The following is a 22,790-nucleotide window of genomic DNA, read 5'->3' on the forward strand; positions in this document are numbered from 1 at the left end:
CATTAGGAGTGACTGCCCACAGTTAGGACGGGCTACGGTAGTTGCTCCATCCCCATTAACTCATACGGATATGCAGAGGAGAGATTCCTCTGGAGTACACCCGAGGCAGGGGGTAGCTGTACGATCTGAAATGGGTAGCAACACCCCAGCACAACCACCTTTGAGGCCATTGACTCGTTCTTCAACAAGAGTTTTCGCTGTAACGGAAGATGAAGCACGAGTCCGATCTGGAGAAAGTGAGTGAAAAGTTAGACGAAGGTGTAAAATAGTGATAGGGGATGTAAATACCAAGTGATGGACGTGTAAATAAAGGTTTCAAGAATAATATAGTAAATGAGTTCATATGGAATATGGTTGTAAGAATTTCTTACTATATTGTGGAAATTAGAACTCAAAAATACTTGAGGTATACAAAGTTCAAATGAACTTAAATCTTAAGGAATAAATTGATGTTGAAATACAAGAAGGATACAAAGCAATATAGAGGCACGAAAGATGATTAAGGACAAAGGGATGACTCTGAGGAATTATGATACTGCATCATATGCGATGATTAAATCAGGATAGATCTTAGATGCATAAATGGGATTATAAAGCATATACACATATGTGGGGTTGATATTGTGATTAACTAAAATAAAGAATGATTTTTAGTGAATTAAGATTCCCTATAAAGGAGATAACAGGAGAAGTTGAGCATCGAATTAAAGATAATACCCCGCCTTTTCTTTGAGTTAATAAGTGAAATTTTGAGGACAAAATTTTATTTTAAGGGGGGTAGTGTTGTCAAACCCTGCTTTGTAAAATAATTATAATGTCATTCACATGCTCGATAGAATGTTTGTATATTTAGGAAGTTCGAGAAATCGTTAAAAGACGATATTGCCCCTAATGGTATCATTGAGTCGATTAAGCCTCGAACTAGTTCAAATAGGAATTTTAAGGTGAAATTAAGAGTTTCACAGTTCAGGGATGACTCAAAATGGTAATTCGGAGTTCGAGGATCAATTCGGAGTTAAACCAGAATTTTCACTATCTAGGGGCAAAATCGTAATTTTACCACTCGAGGACAAAATTGAATTTTTCGAGAGAATTTAGATCAAATTTGATTAAATGGAGCATGATATGAGTATAAGGAGTGAAAATTATGCATTTTGGTAATTTTTCAATTTTTGGGGCAAAAATTTAATTTTTCACTTTACGGGGGTAAAAGTGTAATTTTTAAAAATTTGCTCCACCAAAACTTTGGAAAAGTCTAGAAATTTCATGGAAGACATGGATAAGTGAAGAGGATTGAGTGGTGGAAAAAGAAAGTCAAAAAGATGGCTAGAAAAAATAAAATAATAAAATATTCAAAAAAATAAATAAAATAATAATATTTTATTAAGCCTATTAAAAGGCTTGCAAATTCCAGAATTCTTCATTTGGAGGGTCAGCCAAAACCAGCAGGAGAGAGAGAGAAATAAGAACAAACCCTAGAGTGAGAAAATTCAAAGAAAAAGTGTGATTTTTCAAGGAATCAAGTGTTTAAAGGTATGATTTTTCAAGCTTAGCTTAAGATTTATCATTTTCATGCATTTCTCATCATTTTCCATGGTTGAATCATGTGATTTGAGGATGAATTCAATTCTGAAAAAATGGGTTAGGAGAGAGAAACTTGTTAGATTAATTTGATTTTAAGTTATGTTAGTGTTTTAAGTTAGTTTAGCATATTTAGGAACAAAACAACAAGAAAAGAATTTATTTTCCTCCATTACCATTATTGGCTGAATTTTCTAGGGGAATATTGGCTGATGATCTTGATGTTTACTTGAGCAATTATGATGAATAATGATGAATTATGAGTCTAGAAAAATAATGAAAATTTTCGGAGCAAAAATACGAATTTTTACCCATTAGGGGTATTTTCGTAATTTGTTATCGGGACTGATAATTTGCACCACACTGAGGGACATTAAGTCAATTTGGGTGCAATTGAGGTATAGAAACTGAAAAAAATTAATTTGAGATTAAATTGGACGTGTTAGTAATTTAATCGAGTAATAGGCCGAATTAGGTTAGCACCGCATTTAAGCGGTAGTCGGATAAGTTGCATGTCATATCATGCATATATATCGAGCCTGAATTGATTTTATAATGGTCAAGCATTGATGTGGTGAATTATGTGTTGTACATTGTAGATAGGTGGTGAGCAAATTACACTGGTAAAGTACCAAAATTGTGCTTGAAGACTTGGATTAGGAGCACATCGACTCCTAGAACTGTGAGTGGACAATTTATCGTCTTAAATATCTAGAGTAATTATACTTGTTTGATGCTTTTATTGAATGGTGAATTTAAATTATAAACTATTATGTTTTCCAATTAAAATGTTTTTTTTTATAAAAATGAGATTTATACTGGTTTTGAAATCAAATATTGTTTTGGGAAAATTGAGTATATGGAGACTGTGTTGAAATTTATGATTTTATATGTTATTGAAATTGGGGCTTATGACACTATGGTAGCATGATGGCTAAATTTTTGGGGTTGGCATGAAATATATGAACAATTTTGGATTGGTCTCGGTAGACTGGATTACATTTTATTCGCCATATTATGCTACTGGAATTTTTATGAGTCTGGTGGTATATTAAACGGTCACTGCAGTGGTGGGGGTTTTCGTGGACTGCCTATGAGAGGGGCACGGTAACTCAATTATATACTTACCTCCGGGGGGAGATGTTGGGTGAAGTATCTCCTGAGGTATGATTTGAGTGCACCTCACGTTCGGGCCACCACGTGAGAGTGAGACTCAGCCAACGTCAAGGAACGGCTGTGTGTCAGATGTAAAAACATGTTTATGGGTATGGGTCATTGAACAGCCTTGGCGGTCTCAGTGGGATACCTTGACGAAGGTACCCGCGAGAATGATATTGGCAGGGGCCAAGTTTAAAAAAATTCATAAGTCGGGGAAATTTTGATGAAAAGAAATTATTTGGTATAGATTGAAACGAATTTTGTGTTATGAACATTATTGAGATATAACGTTTTTATATTGTCTCCATCTACTCGGCTTTAGATGCTTTTGATGGTAATTGTTTACTCACTGGGATTATTTAATCTCACCCCTCTTCCTATCCATTTTTCAGGCTCAGGACAGTTTGTTGATAGTTGATTAAGACGAGAATTAATCTCGGAGTTGCATCATAGGAAGTAAGGGTTCGTAGCTCTACACCTTCTTGGTTAGTTGGGGGCCCACGTGTCACTGTAAACGAAATTTCATACTTTAATTATCTTTATTACTATATGAATAAATTTATTTTACTCTTACGCTACAAAAGTTATTTTAGGAAGACTTTGAAAATATTGTGTTTTAAGAAAATAGAATATTTTATTTAATATTTTTATTATATTCAAATAGCTATAATTTTACTTTAAACGAATGTTTTAGACTTCAAAATTTAATTTAAATCATGAAATATGTGTTTCCACTTACATATTACATTTTTTCGGATTTCAAAATTTCAAAAAAAAAAATGACGAAAATGCCCCAGTGAGCTAGAAAATAATATTTTTGTTGTTTTGAGTTGGAAACAACTTATGATTTCTTGAAATGCGAGATTTAATAACTGTCGCTCACCGGGGAGATGCGGAAGTTGATGCTAAGCCTTGCGGGGTTTCAATCGGCATTCGGGGTAATGAGTGCTTATCGGAACGTCGCGGCGGTTGTCACGGGCCCGATGGGAGTTCCGGGTCGTGACAATTAGATTGGTATCAGAGCATGGTTTAAAGATCAAAGATTTTGATTTTAAAGCTTTGGATTTCTAAGTTTTTTATTTTAAAGTTGTTTTAAGAAATCCACACTGACACTGCGTGGCCCAAGTTAAGTTAAGTTAAGTAAGTCAAGTTAAGTTAGGTTATATCGAGTTAGTTGCATATAGAATTTAAAGTCATCTAAGTCTATTCCATTTCTTATTGTAGAGTACCATGCCTCCTCGACGTGGACGTCCACCTCTCTATAGGTCAGTAGGGAGGGGAAGAGGCCGTGCTAGACTTAGTCAGCCAGATCCCGTGGAAAGGGAGTCTGCTGCACCTACTTTTCGAGCAGCACCTGCTGTTGAGCCTACTGAGATTCCTCCACCTCCTCCACCACCTACTGCTACTCCTGGTGTTCATGCCATGTCTCTTGAGGCAGTCCAGGCATTAGCAGCTTTTCTTAATGTCATTATGGGCCAAGCTCAAGCTAGTCGAGTCCCTCATACTGTTCCCCCAGCAGTATCTCCAGTGCCACCACCACCACCTCTTGTTCCACCACCAGTGCCAGATGTCTCCATTTCCAAAAAGCTTAAGGAAGCTAGGCAGCTGGGTTGCACTTCTTTTGTTGGTGATTTGGATGCAACTGCAGCTAAAGATTGGATTACTCAGGTAACGGAGACATTTGTGGATATGAAATTGGATGATGATATGAAGTTAATGGTGGCCACAAGATTACTAGAGAAGAGGGCTCGTACATGGTGGAGCTCGGTAAAATCACGTTCCATTACTTCGTTGACTTGGATAGACTTCCTACAAGAATTCGACGGTCAATACTACACCTATTTTCATCAAAAAGAGAAGAAGAGAGAATTCCTAAGTTTACAACAAGGGAATTTAACCATAGAAGAGTACGAGGCTCGTTTCAATGAGCTGATGTCATATGTGCCGGACCTGGTGAAGTCTGAGCAAGATCAAGCTAGTTATTTTGAAGAAGGGCTTCGTAACGAGATCAGAGAGAGGATGACTGTGACAGGCCGAGAGCCTCATAAAGAAGTTGTACAGATGGCTTTAAGGGCCGAAAAACTCACGAATGAAAATCGGAGAATGCGAGCTGAGTTTGCAAAGAAGAGAAACCCGAATGTATCCTCTAGTCAACTACCCAAAAGAGGTAAGGACACATTTGCTTCTGAGAGTACTGTTTCTGTTCCGGTGATATCTCCTCGACCCCCACTTTCACAGTTACAGCAGAGACCTCCGAGATTTAGCAGGTCTGGGATGAGTAGTACTTCCGAGAAGAGTTTTGGAGGTTTAAATAAATGCAAAAAATGTGGGAGATATCATGTTGGGGAGTGTTGGGGCATAAGATGCTTTCATTGTGACCAGCCGGGCCACATTAGGAGTGACTGCCCACAGTTAGGACGGGCTACGGTAGTTGCTCCATCCCCATTAACTCATACGGATATGCAGAGGAGAGATTCCTCTGGAGTACACCCGAGGCAGGGGGTAGCTGTACGATCTGAAATGGGTAGCAACACCCCAGCACAACCACCTTTGAGGCCATTGACTCGTTCTTCAACAAGAGTTTTCGCTGTAACGGAAGATGAAGCACGAGTCCGATCTGGAGAAAGTGAGTGAAAAGTTAGACGAAGGTGTAAAATAGTGATAGGGGATGTAAATACCAAGTGATGGACGTGTAAATAAAGGTTTCAAGAATAATATAGTAAATGAGTTCATATGGAATATGGTTGTAAGAATTTCTTACTATATTGTGGAAATTAGAACTCAAAAATACTTGAGGTATACAAAGTTCAAATGAACTTAAATCTTAAGGAATAAATTGATGTTGAAATACAAGAAGGATACAAAGCAATATAGAGGCACGAAAGATGATTAAGGACAAAGGGATGACTCTGAGGAATTATGATACTGCATCATATGCGATGATTAAATCAGGATAGATCTTAGATGCATAAATGGGATTATAAAGCATATACACATATGTGGGGTTGATATTGTGATTAACTAAAATAAAGAATGATTTTTAGTGAATTAAGATTCCCTATAAAGGAGATAACAGGAGAAGTTGAGCATCGAATTAAAGATAATACCCCGCCTTTTCTTTGAGTTAATAAGTGAAATTTTGAGGACAAAATTTTATTTTAAGGGGGGTAGTGTTGTCAAACCCTGCTTTGTAAAATAATTATAATGTCATTCACATGCTCGATAGAATGTTTGTATATTTAGGAAGTTCGAGAAATCGTTAAAAGACGATATTGCCCCTAATGGTATCATTGAGTCGATTAAGCCTCGAACTAGTTCAAATAGGAATTTTAAGGTGAAATTAAGAGTTTCACAGTTCAGGGATGACTCAAAATGGTAATTCGGAGTTCGAGGATCAATTCGGAGTTAAACCAGAATTTTCACTATCTAGGGGCAAAATCGTAATTTTACCACTCGAGGACAAAATTGAATTTTTCGAGAGAATTTAGATCAAATTTGATTAAATGGAGCATGATATGAGTATAAGGAGTGAAAATTATGCATTTTGGTAATTTTTCAATTTTTGGGGCAAAAATTTAATTTTTCACTTTACGGGGGTAAAAGTGTAATTTTTAAAAATTTGCTCCACCAAAACTTTGGAAAAGTCTAGAAATTTCATGGAAGACATGGATAAGTGAAGAGGATTGAGTGGTGGAAAAAGAAAGTCAAAAAGATGGCTAGAAAAAATAAAATAATAAAATATTCAAAAAAATAAATAAAATAATAATATTTTATTAAGCCTATTAAAAGGCTTGCAAATTCCAGAATTCTTCATTTGGAGGGTCAGCCAAAACCAGCAGGAGAGAGAGAGAAATAAGAACAAACCCTAGAGTGAGAAAATTCAAAGAAAAAGTGTGATTTTTCAAGGAATCAAGTGTTTAAAGGTATGATTTTTCAAGCTTAGCTTAAGATTTATCATTTTCATGCATTTCTCATCATTTTCCATGGTTGAATCATGTGATTTGAGGATGAATTCAATTCTGAAAAAATGGGTTAGGAGAGAGAAACTTGTTAGATTAATTTGATTTTAAGTTATGTTAGTGTTTTAAGTTAGTTTAGCATATTTAGGAACAAAACAACAAGAAAAGAATTTATTTTCCTCCATTACCATTATTGGCTGAATTTTCTAGGGGAATATTGGCTGATGATCTTGATGTTTACTTGAGCAATTATGATGAATAATGATGAATTATGAGTCTAGAAAAATAATGAAAATTTTCGGAGCAAAAATACGAATTTTTACCCATTAGGGGTATTTTCGTAATTTGTTATCGGGACTGATAATTTGCACCACACTGAGGGACATTAAGTCAATTTGGGTGCAATTGAGGTATAGAAACTGAAAAAAATTAATTTGAGATTAAATTGGACGTGTTAGTAATTTAATCGAGTAATAGGCCGAATTAGGTTAGCACCGCATTTAAGCGGTAGTCGGATAAGTTGCATGTCATATCATGCATATATATCGAGCCTGAATTGATTTTATAATGGTCAAGCATTGATGTGGTGAATTATGTGTTGTACATTGTAGATAGGTGGTGAGCAAATTACACTGGTAAAGTACCAAAATTGTGCTTGAAGACTTGGATTAGGAGCACATCGACTCCTAGAACTGTGAGTGGACAATTTATCGTCTTAAATATCTAGAGTAATTATACTTGTTTGATGCTTTTATTGAATGGTGAATTTAAATTATAAACTATTATGTTTTCCAATTAAAATGTTTTTTTTTATAAAAATGAGATTTATACTGGTTTTGAAATCAAATATTGTTTTGGGAAAATTGAGTATATGGAGACTGTGTTGAAATTTATGATTTTATATGTTATTGAAATTGGGGCTTATGACACTATGGTAGCATGATGGCTAAATTTTTGGGGTTGGCATGAAATATATGAACAATTTTGGATTGGTCTCGGTAGACTGGATTACATTTTATTCGCCATATTATGCTACTGGAATTTTTATGAGTCTGGTGGTATATTAAACGGTCACTGCAGTGGTGGGGGTTTTCGTGGACTGCCTATGAGAGGGGCACGGTAACTCAATTATATACTTACCTCCGGGGGGAGATGTTGGGTGAAGTATCTCCTGAGGTATGATTTGAGTGCACCTCACGTTCGGGCCACCACGTGAGAGTGAGACTCAGCCAACGTCAAGGAACGGCTGTGTGTCAGATGTAAAAACATGTTTATGGGTATGGGTCATTGAACAGCCTTGGCGGTCTCAGTGGGATACCTTGACGAAGGTACCCGCGAGAATGATATTGGCAGGGGCCAAGTTTAAAAAAATTCATAAGTCGGGGAAATTTTGATGAAAAGAAATTATTTGGTATAGATTGAAACGAATTTTGTGTTATGAACATTATTGAGATATAACGTTTTTATATTGTCTCCATCTACTCGGCTTTAGATGCTTTTGATGGTAATTGTTTACTCACTGGGATTATTTAATCTCACCCCTCTTCCTATCCATTTTTCAGGCTCAGGACAGTTTGTTGATAGTTGATTAAGACGAGAATTAATCTCGGAGTTGCATCATAGGAAGTAAGGGTTCGTAGCTCTACACCTTCTTGGTTAGTTGGGGGCCCACGTGTCACTGTAAACGAAATTTCATACTTTAATTATCTTTATTACTATATGAATAAATTTATTTTACTCTTACGCTACAAAAGTTATTTTAGGAAGACTTTGAAAATATTGTGTTTTAAGAAAATAGAATATTTTATTTAATATTTTTATTATATTCAAATAGCTATAATTTTACTTTAAACGAATGTTTTAGACTTCAAAATTTAATTTAAATCATGAAATATGTGTTTCCACTTACATATTACATTTTTTCGGATTTCAAAATTTCAAAAAAAAAAATGACGAAAATGCCCCAGTGAGCTAGAAAATAATATTTTTATTGTTTTGAGTTGGAAACAACTTATGATTTCTTGAAATGCGAGATTTAATAACTGTCGCTCACCGGGGAGATGCGGAAGTTGATGCTAAGCCTTGCGGGGTTTCAATCGGCATTCGGGGTAATGAGTGCTTATCGGAACGTCGCGGCGGTTGTCACGGGCCCGATGGGAGTTCCGGGTCGTGACAAAGCACATAGTCATTCTAGGACCCATAACACATTTTTCATCAAATTTTTCTTGTGCTCAACACTCCATTCTTTTTTTTTTCTTCCCTTACTCTTTTTCTCAACTTCACACCCCAAACTTATTTCTTTTATTGAGTAGTGAGATGAATACAATCATATTTTTGTATTTTTCATCACTTTTCATCTTTACTACTTTGTTTACTATCTAGCTCATTATATTTCCTAAATTCACTAATGCACTTTGGAATGAAGGATGCAAAAATAAAGAGTATTTATATAAAGGTTTAGGTTACTGATTAAGTGTTTAAACGAAGAAAAGATGACATTAGGCTCAAAGGAGAATTCTAGCGATAAATATATATCAAAGTTGGCTCGAAAGGCTCAAACGGTCCAAAGATGGTCTAAATCATCTCTTTAACTATGTATAGTGTAAGATTTCAGCTCGAGACAGATTCAAACAAATTTTAGAACACAATACATAATTCAAAATTTTATACTAACATAAGCCTTCTCTAGATATGTACAATGAATCTAAAAAAAAGAAATAATGCACAAATTGTAGAAATCTCATCCTAACAATGAAGCTTAGCATAAGAATTTACATAACACTCAACCAATATTCATATGTTTTAAAGAATCAAGATAGAATATAACTAGATTCTCATCATTGGATAGGTAAATTAAAAGAAATTGGCACAATTAAATCTAGCTCAAGTTCTTAAAACATGCATAAATAACTTAACTAACTTAAAAACTAAAACCATAAAGAAAACAAAGCGTAAAAACTAAAAATCCCCCCTTTCAACTTAAAAATAACATTGTCCCTAATGTTATGAAAAGTAAAGAAAAGGAATACTCCCCCGATTAGTAGTTAACCTTTACAAATTATCTTCCTCATCATCTTCATTCTGGTAGTCCACTATGGGATCATTTGGCAAAGTAAGAAAATTGTCCATGTTTATGCCAACATGCTCAGCATGGGCTTGCATCATCTGCTCAATTGACTACATACAGGGCGCATGATGATCCATCCAAAATTCAAGCCTTTCCATCATCTGAGACATAGAAAAATGCAAAGGTGGTCTTTGTAGTGCTGGATGGTGTGCAGTTGAGGAAAAACTTCCTCCAGCATTTGAATAGTCTTGAGCATAAAATTGGTTCATAATGCTTGCATTTAAAGGAGCTTTAGGATGCAATATTTCTTCACTTTTGTCCCAACTCACGCCCACTTGCTTGCACGAGGCCTTGATCAAGGATGAAACCCAAAGTCCATCACATGGCGAACAAGCAGCTTGAACAATGCTATTAAACACCACTTGACCCATATTAATTGACATTCTGGAAACAATTACATACAATAAAATAGCTTTATCCCTTTTCATATCACTTCAATGCTTCACAGGAAGTAATCTCATAGCCAAAAAATGATACCATAGCTTGTGATCATTCTTCATGGCACTAGCTTAAAGACATTAGTATGCCTTTATTCATTTTCCACTTTACACCCTTGTTACAAATTACTCCAAGAACTTCATCCAAATCAATATTTCCAGTCACAAATTGTCCATAATCATCACATTCAATATTAGGTAAGTTATATAATTGATTAATCGTTTAATAGTTAAAGCATACCTAACATCTTCAGACAAAAACTTGCTTATTTTCATGTTTGGCTGTGTTAGCATAAAATTCTTGAACAATAAATAGTACAGCTGCCTCAAGTTGCTAACAAAATTTCTCCCATTTCTTCTAGTGATGACCCTATGAACAAAACCATAATGGATGGGATAAATATCAAGGTTGTGTTCTAGAATGGGGACTTTTTGCACAAGGGATTGTGTATGCTTTATGGTCACCTTGGTAGAAACAAATTTATTGCGATCAAAACAAGTTGCACTACCACTACCTCTAGCTCGCTTCTTGGGTGCCATCAAACACTCAACAAATGTGCAGCAATTAATACTCAATTGGCAACAAAATAGATAGCAACTTTGCAAATTAATCAACATAATGCCACCAAAATCACTAGGGCATAAATATTTCCACTCCCACAATTACTATTCAAGTGTAGAATTTTTTTTCACTAGTCACACTACCTAGTAACCAGTCTCTCATATATTCAATGTAACATCAATGAAAATCAAGCACAAATACTAGAATCTCTAATTAATCACTAACCCATTAATCAATAATCAAAATTGCTTCTCCAAAAGCCATATCAACCTAATAAGAAAAATCTTCAAAAAATCAACTACTTGAATTTTTAGCAAAAAAATTGGTTTATGGATGTGTAGAAAATTATTGGCTTGTTGCAAAGGAGTGATTTGGTGCTGAATTTGTGTGTTGTTCGAAGTGATTTTGAGTGGGTGGAGGCTAAAGAGAGAAAATATAAAGGTACAAAGAGAAAGAAAATCTAGAAAATGAAAGAAGATGGGAAAAATAGGAAAAAAGGTCAGCTTTGAAATTAGGTTTACCTGAATGGGCGCTGCGACACTCTAGCTCTAGCGTATTGTATGGGGGAAGGGCAACACACGACACTGTGGCACCCTCCTCCTAGGTTTTTATATGGGAGAGGACATCTAATACTAAAGCCACTGATGAAATATCAAAGTCACAGGGCAGGAATCTCCATTCTACCAAACCCATGTCATACATGCTATCATTTTTCCCACAAGGTCAACACTTGATTTGCTACGGTGGGGTCCAAACTTAGGGCATAAGGTCATGCTCGTAGCCAAAACTGTCAATACTTTACCCAAGATGTGTTCGTTCGAACCATAATCATTAAACCAGGGAATGTCTAAACATATTTCAAATTTGAGCCATAAACTTAATAACATAGTCTCCCAAAACTCAAAATCACTTCCATATGTCCATCATTGACAATAACAAATAAAATTCAAACTTTAGTCAAGCCACTCAGCTTGAGTGTAACTTTCCATCAACTTGACACTCCGTGGCTCACATCTTTAACGAAAAATCCATTTAAGGATTAAAAATTAAAGGCTTATCCTCCAAGCCATTCATAACTTCAACAATTCCACTCATGCTCAGGAGCATTTCAGCTCATTGGTCCCAATGGACATTGTTATCATATCTGCCAAAAGATTCGTATCCTTCATCCGAACCACACATGAGTAGCTTAGCATATTTGCAACTGATTACCCTTATTCTCTTCACAATCATCATAACAAACATCCATATTTTTCCCCACAATTCGGAAACTCAAATCATGCTTAATAACAATTTAACTCATTTGTCCCAATAGTTAATATCACCAAATCTACCAAGGTGTCCTGATCTTAATCTAAACTATACTGGACTTATATTCCACTAATTAAATAAATTTCCCTATGGGATATTTTCTTCCATGTCATACACACACAATTTCATAACTTTTAAAAGTCCATAAATGGACTCACATATTTAGTAAGCTTTCAATAGTCCATTCATGTATCCATAATTTACAAAACTTGCTTTCCTTCGCAAGTACCTACTCCAAAACATCAATTCGATCTACACACTCCACACTTCATACTATGCCAAAATCATCTTCTAGGCATATCTAAATATCAAATACTCATATACCTTTATCATGCCATTTAGTACGACCTAGTTTGGCAATCATCTCTAAATATTTATTATTCACAAAACATCAAATTGTACATCTTTTATTGTCAACAACACAATCTATCTCTCTACATTGACTTTATGCATTTCATGGTGCAGTCAATCATGCTAATGAGGTAGACCTTTCACTTTTCCACAACATCACCCGCCTTCGCGATTGCAAGGTCAAACACAAAGTCCTATTTAGATAACACACCATATTACCATTGATAATCAAGTCCAACATCCATAAAATTGTCCTTATCAACTACCATACCAACTAAATTATTACTTTCCTTACCTCAAGCATGTTTCCTTGTGCCACTTTGGCACTCCAACAAACCAGAATTATTTTAAGTGTAACATCAACACAAAACACCCCTCATAACATAACTTCAAACATCCAAGCCATTACCAGTGATCAAAGCCACAACTTACCCAACCATCTGGTTCTAATGGTCTTACTAGTCTCATTTCACCCATCATGACCAAAAGTCGTAAGAACACATTCCCGTTAACATCTCTATAAGAGCATCTTGCCCCAAAATCTTCTGAACGATGGTTCATCCCTCAATGTGGCATTTTCACCTAGACCAGAGTAACACCATGTCCAACATTCATATCCCAATGTTCAAAAGGTAGGTTTTACTAAAGACTTTGGAGTTCATGTAGCCTCTTGCTTATAATTCGTACTACAGTAATAAACTATGAGCAAGACTCTACACTAATCTCGACACTTTGTTGATACACATAAGAGAACCTAGGACACCTTAGAAAGTATTTGCTCTAATACCAACTTTGTAATGACCTAAATCCGGAGGTCCGTGACTGGCGCACAAGCCTAGCAGGCAAACCCACTAGACTTGAGCAAGCCTCAAAATCCAAAATCATACACAACAAGCCAAGGGAATTAATAGTCAAATATTATAATAAAATTTGAATATATTACATCATCCCTGGCTCATAATCCATACAAATATTCAAAGGCCATACATTGGCCATCAAATCGGGTTTGTACATAACAACCATTATACAATTCAAATGGCACATCGTGCTAGACAGATTTACCACTAACCAACTGGGAAAGTGGAAGGCCCATATAGATTTAGCGGAGTGACACATTGGGGGGGAGACTTATCAGATGCCAATTATGTTTCCGTCAAATCAACAGCACTTGCCATATGACCCTATATCTTTTTATATCTACACATGGTACAACAGAGAGGTGAGTCATCTAATACTCAGTGAAGGGACATTATCACAACATAATATTTTACATATAAAATATTTTTAGGCCTATCTAGCCGTAAAACTTTTATATTCAAACATTTCCAATTCAAAGGTGCAATGATCATCCTAATATCCTACTTGCACAACTTATCATATCAAGTCCTGCTGGATCATATCTCAACAGCGTATCATATCCACAAATTCCCAAATTCCATATCCTCAAATCAAATCATATCGATTCAAGGCTTATCTTTAAAATTGCTATCATTAAATTAGGCCTCATAGGCACACATTAGTTGTTAAGCCTAACCTTAAATCTCATTTACAAATAATCACTTATTCTGAAGCATTTTATCAAATATCATTCACAGTGGTCACCACATATTCATATTTCAAATCAGATCATGCCATCCTCGATGCATGTTATCATGGTTAAACAAAATCAAATGATTGGTCTTGCTTTGGACATCATTAAATCACATTCGATGGCCAACTAAAGAAGAAACAAATCATGTGGAGGGCAAAGCCACTGGGCAAAGAAACATATCACACATGTGACAAAGCAATAGGTGGAGAACAGATCACGCACAGTGTTTGAGCAGTTGATAGAGAATCATATCATCGACTGGAGTAATATCCTGACGTCAGCATCACTTAGAGTAATCTCTACTAATGGCATCAAAGCACTGCAGGCGGGAATCACAAGTGAGATTAGTACCACTGTCCTTGCTTACCATCATCCCTGTATACACACACATAGTCGTAGGGCGTGGGACTCCACTCCACCTCAAGTCAAATCAACGTTCGAAATTCATCCCTTAGACGAAACACATATCCAAAAATCCAGCCATCATGCTTGTGACATTCGACATCCAAAAATCCAGCCATCATGCTTGTGACATTCGACATGTCCATATCAAATCATATTCAAATTCAACGAGCTTCGGTCATTTCTATGCTCGGTATAATTCTAAATGCCTTCAAATCTCTAAGGCATCATTAAAGAAAATATTATCAATTTATAGGCCCTCATACCCTTAATCACACATGGGTATTCATCATATTTAATCATATCAATCATGGCTTAACAATCTTATGCATATCCTCAAATCAACCACAAATACGTGGGCATTCATGCATACATCATATTCATAAGCAATCATGGCTCTTCGGCCTCATCTTATTCTTTCATTTCATTTAAATCTTACCACGTGATAATATGCAACTTTTGATTTATTTACCAAACTTTGATTTATTCAGCATTAGTACCTATTTTTTTTAATTTACTCTTATGTTAAACCTATAAATTTTATGGTACAAGTATGATTTTCATATATTAACTTCTCAAAAATGATAAAAAATTTGAATCTATAGTTATTCAAGAAAAACATATTTCAATTATGGTGTGGCAACTTAAAAGGATAATTTTATTTTAAATACATGTTTAGATAACTTAAATATAAACCATTGGTTGATATAATAGTCACGTTATTCTAAAAATTGACAGTGCATTCATTGAGGATAAGGAAAAAGGACAAAGAAAATTTGGATCCAACATTATTGATGTGATAGGTTGATAGATATATGAATGGAAAGAAATTATTCCAATTATTATCAAACATTAATTATATGCACTCATTGATCATGAGTCTTGTGACTTTAGTAAGTGAACAAGAAAACATTCTGTTGGTATACGTGTTGCCGCATCGTTATGGATAAAAGATTGAAGTTATCCATGTTTTTATTATTTATTTATCTATTTTTCAAAGTAAAAAGGTAAAAAAATATTTATTTTTAGATGATAAAAATATATATTTAATATATATATATATATATATTTCAAGTAGAATATATTTTATTTGATAATATTCAATATTAGAAAAGAATATGTTCCTTAAAAAAAAAAGTACTTTATTTCAATTTTTTTCTTGAAATTTATTTTATTTTTATACTTTTTACCTTTGTGGTTACCTGTTTAGGGGACCATTCTTAAAAATTTCACAAATTTTATCATTGCTTTTCTCATTCTCTTCTCTCTTCATTATCTTTAACAGCTATAAAAATGAGTGGCGCAGATATTTTTGTTTTTGAAAGGTAAGATAGTCCAGGGACTACCACAAGGAAACCCAATCTCACCAAAACAACACAATACAAGGTACTGAACAATCAACTAACTGCAATAACCAAAATCAACAAAAAATCTCGACATAACCTACCAGGCCAGAAATGAGTTTATATGTCAAATGGAGAAAACAAAACAGGAACCCATTCAACAATACCTAACCAAATCAACCTCAGCAACCCACTGTAAAAACAAAGTCTGAAAAAGCATAACTTTAATTAAACTTAATAGAATTATGATCATCATCACCTATACAATGAATGGACAGCAATTCTTTCTTGCTCCCTTAGAACACCCTGTTTGACCAAAAGATCAACTTCACCGTTAGGACTTCTAAGCACATATTTGAACTTCACATTATTAATTTGAATTTTAAACTTTTCAATTGCTAAAATATGAAACCTAAACTTCTCATTTTTAATGGGATCTTCAAGAAATTTTGTATCAAGCCCGATTTTATAAAATACTTGTCATGTTATTCATTTATCCATTCAAATCTTATTACAAGATGATATATAGATTTTCATTTATTTGCTTGATAGATTTTGTCTTTATCTTCTTAATTATTGTAATAAATTAGTCACGTTGTTGTTCAAAGCTAAAACCAATAGCACGAGGCCATCTATTTCTCCTTGACGGCATGTGATAAGTTGATTGCTACTTATGGTGAGCATTCGGCGTCGGATTCAGACATGTTATTTTGGTGCCAACAAAAATTATATTTTATTTTATTCTTTTCCATAAGTATGTATTTCACTATATTTCTTAATATAAAAAAATAATATATAAAATTTTTGGGGCCTAGAGATCCACCTTTGCGAGCAATAGTGATGGTATTTGTTCTACGCATGAATACCTCTTTTTTCTAAACATATAATTATTAATACAAATTGTGTTCGCCCACGAGAAAAAGTTTATTCATACTTTATATGACTAATATCATAAAACCAACCATAAAGTAAAGCCCTTTGATGATGTTAATCTAAGTTTTCTTTATATTTTAAACATCTATATAAATCACCAAAACTTTATTCAATCTTATTGTTATAAGACTAAGTATAAATTATATAAATTATAGATTACAGATATAACTAAATTGAAATTTTTTAAATATAAATTATCAAACTGATTAATTGTTTCAAAGATAAGCTTAGAATTTTTCTCATTATTGCAAAAAAAAAAAAAAACACCATGGCATATTTGTTGACTTATAATATATCTATGGAAAGCGACGGTGAGACACAGTCTTTTTATTTCACTTAAATCTTACTACGTGATAATATGTAGCATTTGATTTATTTATCAAATTTTGTCTTGTCTTCTTAATTATTTTATATTCAAAAATAAAGTATTGATAGTAGCAAGGCATCTGTTTCTCCTTTAACAATAAGAAAAAAAAATCAGCAAAGAAGACAATAAAAGAAAAGGAAACATCGTTACGTTAATGATGTGAAAGGTTGATACCTACGTGTGAGTTGGAAAATGCTTCAAAGCAGTTAGATAATTTTTCTTCTCAATTGCTAGATCATCTTGAAGAACTTTTAGTTTTTTTTCTTCTTTCTTTCCCACTTGAATTATCTATTTTTAATTAATACCAAATGAGTGAAAAATATATTTTTAATGTATCAAATCCTGTCATCAAATCTCCCAACTCTTCATGCGTTGCCTATATTATTTTTATTGTACTCTGATGTTATATTTATAAATTCTATGGTACAAGTATGATTTTCATATATTAACTTCTCAACAATGATAAAAAATTTAAATTATAATAACTCTAGTAAGACATATTTCAATTATGGTGTGATAGCTTAAGGGGATGATTGTAGTTTAAATACATGTTTAGATGTTTGCCTAGTATATTATAATCAATTATTTTCAATATAATGTTTTAATATGTTTGAAAGTTTTGTTATTGTAATCGTTTATTACAGGACTGGTATTTATTGATCTATTAACATGTTTTATAATTAGGTTTATCTTTTATGCATTGTCATCTATGAATTTTATACATTATCAGTGAATTAAATTATATCACTAATTAATAAATAAATTTAAAAGTTGAGAAATCTCAAAAATAAATATTTATAATTTTAAAAACATTTATTTTAAAATTTTTTTAAACTTTTATCTTGTCAGAATATATATATATATAAACCCTTCATAAATATAATAGCCACGTTGAACATTTGAACCAACATTATTTGATGTGATAGGTTGATAGATACATGGGTGGACAGAGAATGTTTCAATTATTATCAAGCAAGTGGCTTACGTATTGCCGCATAATTTTTTCTTATTTATCTAGAAAAGAAAGGGTCCTGTGTTTTTTAAATAAAGAGGTGATATATTAATTAATAAATTAAATATTTGAATGTATTATTGTGACGTTGTTATGGATAAAAATTTTAAATTATTGAGGTTTTTATTATTTATTTATCTACTTTTGAAAGTAAAAAGATAAAATAGATATATTTGATATATATTGAAATAAATAATTCTTTTAGAATTATACATTTAATATATATATTTACATTAGATGATAAATACATAATTTTAATTTTATATAGACTCATTAATTGAGTTATAATTTGTGTTAAATTTTAAGTGTTCATACTTTTTAATTTAATTATTATATTGTTGTTGACCTTTTGTTCTTGTTCTTGTTTTATAAAATGTTTAAAAAACTAAAATATAAAAAACCATTAACAAGTAATAAAAATATTAATTAAACAGAATCATTTTATAGCATTAATGAAAAATGTTTAACCTTTTTTTACATCCTAAAAATTTATACCAAATTAGAACAAAATAATTGGTAAATGAATTAAAATTCCTCGTAAGTTTAACTTTCTGATTTTATATGTAAAAATAATTACAATAATAAATCATTTAAAAAGTGACATATTCAAAATTTTAATCAAATATATTGTGTTTCAATTATAAAGTGGGATTAGTGATAAGGCGTTGTTGAATTCATTTGAATTATAAACTGACCCTTAAAATGATTAATAAATTTTTTTGGAGACAATGAAGGTAAATAAGAAATTATATTTATTAAAAAAATAAAGAATTAGTATCTAAAAATGAAGCAATATAAGAAGATAGTCCTAGATAGAAAAAGGATATTGATCAAAATTATATTTTTAATTTTTCTAATTATTAAAATTTTATTCCTTTTACTTTGTTGATCATTTCGTCCGGTGCCCAAGGGCGGAACTAGCCAAATTTTATTGAGGGGGCCAAACACAGTTGAATAAAAGTTAAAAATTTTTAAAAACTAATATATTAAATTTGATCAACAATAAAAATATTGATAATAGAAATATGAAATTAAATATAAAATTATAATTTGTAAAATATAAATAGTTAAAAATGATATATAAGAGTAATAGTTTCTTCCTATATAATCAGAATTATTTAAATACTATAGATTCAAGATAATTTCATTTCAATTAAATATAAAACGTAAAGCATATAAAAAAATTACTCAAGTTAATTTTCTCTTATATAATCAGGATTAATTAAAAAATGATACATTGATGAAATTTTAAAAAATAATATAATACTACAACTTATATTTGAGAACTATATAATAATTTATTAATTAAAAAATGATACATTGATGAAATTTTAAGTAACAATGTAATACTACAACTTATATTTGAGAACTATATAATAATTTATTAATTTTTAAAGATTCAAATCATATAAAATAAAATTTATGTAGTATAAAAAAAAAGAACATGACAAGTAGAAGGTAGATACTACATATTATATGACAAAAAAGGAAGAAAAGAATATGATTAATGGTTTGTAAAAATTTTTAAAAAAATTATAAAAACTTATAACACATGAACAAATAAAATAGAAATGAAATAGATAAATAAATAAAAATATAAATTGAAAAAAATATTTAAAGTTGGCTGAGATATGTGAAATCATTTTATTATTTTTTATTTATATTAATTATTAAATAAAAAATTATTTTAAAAAGGTCATTAATAGAATATATAAAAAAGGTTTAAAAATTTTTATATGTTATGAAAATAAGTTTTGGGCCCCCCATCACATAAGGAGGCTCCGCCTCTGCCGGTGCCCATTCTCACAAAATTAATAAATTATAAGCAATATCGGCATTTTTTTTTGTCCATACGTTAATCTTATCTTGTATCTTAATTGTGCATTTATTGAGGAACTTGACTGCATATATGGATAAGAAGACAAAAAATTAAATAATATCACAAATGGACAATAGCTGGCATTATTATTTGGAGAATTTGATTTTTAAGTATTTTAAATAAAATTAAAATGGTACAAATAATCACAGATATTTGAAATAATTTTTAATTGGATCAATTTAGGACTTAGACACCAATAAACTCAAGAATTTGAAATTTATAAACTTAGTTTTTCAAAAAAAAAAATTGATTTTTAATGGAAATAGGTGCTTTAGATAAGAAAATTTGTGTTACATGTTAAAAATATTTTAATCGGTGCCAAATTATTTAAATAAAAATAAGGAGAGTTTAGAGGATTTGAAGTTTTGGTTCATAAGTAACAATAACATTTTAGACATTAAAATGGAACAAAATGTTTTTGAATATAGCATGTAACAACAATATTTTCTTAACATGACGTATAACAACAATAATTGTTTCAACATGGTGTGTAACATGTTTATGTACATAACGTATAACAATAATATTTCTTTTTTTAACATGACGTGTAACATGTTTTTGTACATGGTATATAACAATAATATTTTTTTAACATGACGTATAACATGTTTTTATACATGGCGTGTAACATCATGGCATGTAATTTTTTTAACGGTAATTTTGTCCAATTTGACTAAAAATAGTTAAAATTATAAAAAGGGTTATTTTTGAAAACATATCATCTTTAAGGATTAATTTTAAAAATGCCCCAATTAATGTATATTCTTTAATATGTTCATATTTATCTTATTCCCCATTATCATAAATTCATGTTTCAACAACCACAAGCTCACTTATAAAGGTTTTTTGTCAAGCGGAAGCTGTCTAATTTTCAAATCTAGAGCATTTATTCATGAGATGTGACTATTAAATTGAATGTTTGATACTTGCTGGCTGCCCCATTTTTGTTTGTTGCTGTGTTAGAGTTCCTGGTGTTTGCTGGATTTTTCAAGCTTTTTCCGAATCTACAATTGCTCTATTTTTGGCACTCAGATGAGCGCTCTAAAGTTCATTTGTATTGGTTTATTTTGACTACTCTGTTTGGGCTTTAGTAATTGATGAGTGCTTCAAAAAAAACAAAGACACCCCTAAGAAAAACATGTAAAAATGTTCATTGTGAGCACTTTTCTCTTGAATCTAGTAGTGGCTTTTAAATTCCTTACTATATATCTTTTGTTTTTATTGAAAGACACTGTATACTTTTTGTTGGTTTGAAGCATATGCAGGTCATCGGCGCAATACAAAAAAAATGCAGTAAAAGCACAAGCCAGCTTCTAACATAGTATATTTAAACAAAAATATTGCTGAGGCAAGAGGCAAATTATTTATTCATAAAGCTGAAAGATCACAAAGCTGGGCTGTGAAGACAGACCCTTTAAGCACCTCCACCCTCAAGCAAGACTCTGACTACATATCAATACATTGCCGGCTTTTGGGGAAGCACAGAGCTAACCTTTTATTTAGTGGAAAGTAACGACCGGCTAGTAGTGCTACTAGGACGTACACTTGACACATAAAACTTAAAACTAATGCTTCGCATTAACAACTTGTTTTATTGAGTTTCTTGCTTTCTTAAATATCCATGGCCATCCATTTTCACTGAGAGCCAAACGCACCTGTCCATCATGTCCATGTCTTCCAAAATCGTTGCATAAATGTATGCATGAATCACAGACTGAAGGACAGAACCTAAATTTGTAACCGAGTGCTCCGGCATCCTCAATCTTAAACCAACTAGTCAAAGTGTTATGACCAGGATCACCTTTAACCCCATCAGTTGTCACCCACCATTTGCCTGTCGAGGGGTCATAATCGTCAAGCTTCCACACAGTCGATGTCAGACAGAGTCTATCCCTGATGGGAACGAACTCTATGTTTACATCAGTAGATAAGCGGACAACACCATCTTTGCCATCGGCATTTGAAAAGATCACGGGAAGACCATCGTCGTCGGATCCTCTTTGAACGACAATTTCTGGACAGCTTTGACCTGTGACCCTTCCTAGAGCTAGCCCGCCACCACCAGCACCCCATATTGCTGACACGACGTAATATTCAACCCCAGTTCGGAGTTCATCACCATCACTATCAAGCACCGGAGATTCATCAGCTCTGGCTACCCCAAAGAAATATGATTTTGATGTGAAGGCAAAGAGGAGTAAAACTACAGCTGTTGCGGTCTTCATGGTTAATTAATATGTTGCTGGATATGTGTTGATTTGGATGCCAGTTGCTTGCTTTGCTACCTCAATTTATAGAGGAAGGCAAAGGATGCCTATCTCGGTTGGAAGCCATACATTATCTTGTGGTATTCATAAATCATCCCAATTCATGAATTCCTCAAAATTTCAAAATAACACGTTTCAAACATGGAGTCGGGAGTCGGGACAACCTTTTGTTTTTTTTTTTTTTTTTTTTTTCTTTCTTGTTTCTAAAGTTAAGACCACTTTCGTTTAATTGCACGAATATGGGTTAAAGACCAAAATGGAAAAAATGAAATTGTGAGAAATGACCTTCGTAGTAAGGTCACTTCAAAAACGACCATCATTATAATTTTAATTGTTTTTAGATAATTTTTTGTAAGACTCGATAAGAATACCCTTTAAATCAATTAATCTAAATGAAGGCACGTCTCGGTTTTTTTCTCCTCTCTCGTTATTTAGATAAAAATTTTAAAATTAAATCTCGATTTAGCTATCCTTCCGTCCAGTTCTCCAACGCCATCAGGATATATATCT

General features: G+C 32.7%; 1 protein-coding gene and 1 long non-coding RNA gene across 2 annotated transcripts; one reads left to right on the top strand and one right to left on the bottom strand.

Annotated features, from left to right (window-relative positions):
* The first annotated feature begins 6,343 nt into the window (after positions 1-6,343).
* On the top strand, positions 6,344-8,868 carry LOC148763507 (uncharacterized). Its single transcript, XR_016025404.1, has 3 exons — positions 6,344-6,662; positions 7,310-7,392; positions 8,261-8,868. It is a non-coding gene; the product is annotated as an uncharacterized LOC148763507 (long non-coding RNA).
* Positions 8,869-21,353: 12,485 nt separating this feature from the next.
* LOC18604295 (21 kDa seed protein-like) lies at positions 21,354-22,334 on the bottom strand. The gene has a single exon (XM_018129750.2). The coding sequence runs from the start codon at positions 22,236-22,238 to the stop codon at positions 21,579-21,581; it is 660 nt and encodes a 219-aa protein (XP_017985239.2). The 5' UTR covers positions 22,239-22,334; the 3' UTR covers positions 21,354-21,578.
* Between the last annotated feature and the right edge of the window lie 456 nt (positions 22,335-22,790).

The sequence above is a fragment of the Theobroma cacao genome, chromosome 3, assembly GCF_053813885.1.
Source record: "Theobroma cacao isolate CCN51 chromosome 3, ASM5381388v1, whole genome shotgun sequence".
NCBI lineage: Eukaryota > Viridiplantae > Streptophyta > Magnoliopsida > Malvales > Malvaceae > Theobroma > Theobroma cacao.

Coding starts and splice junctions, on each gene's coding strand:
- LOC18604295 (XM_018129750.2), bottom strand. CDS start 22,238: ATGAAGACCGCAACAGCTGTAGTTTTACTCCTCTTTGCCTTCACATCA.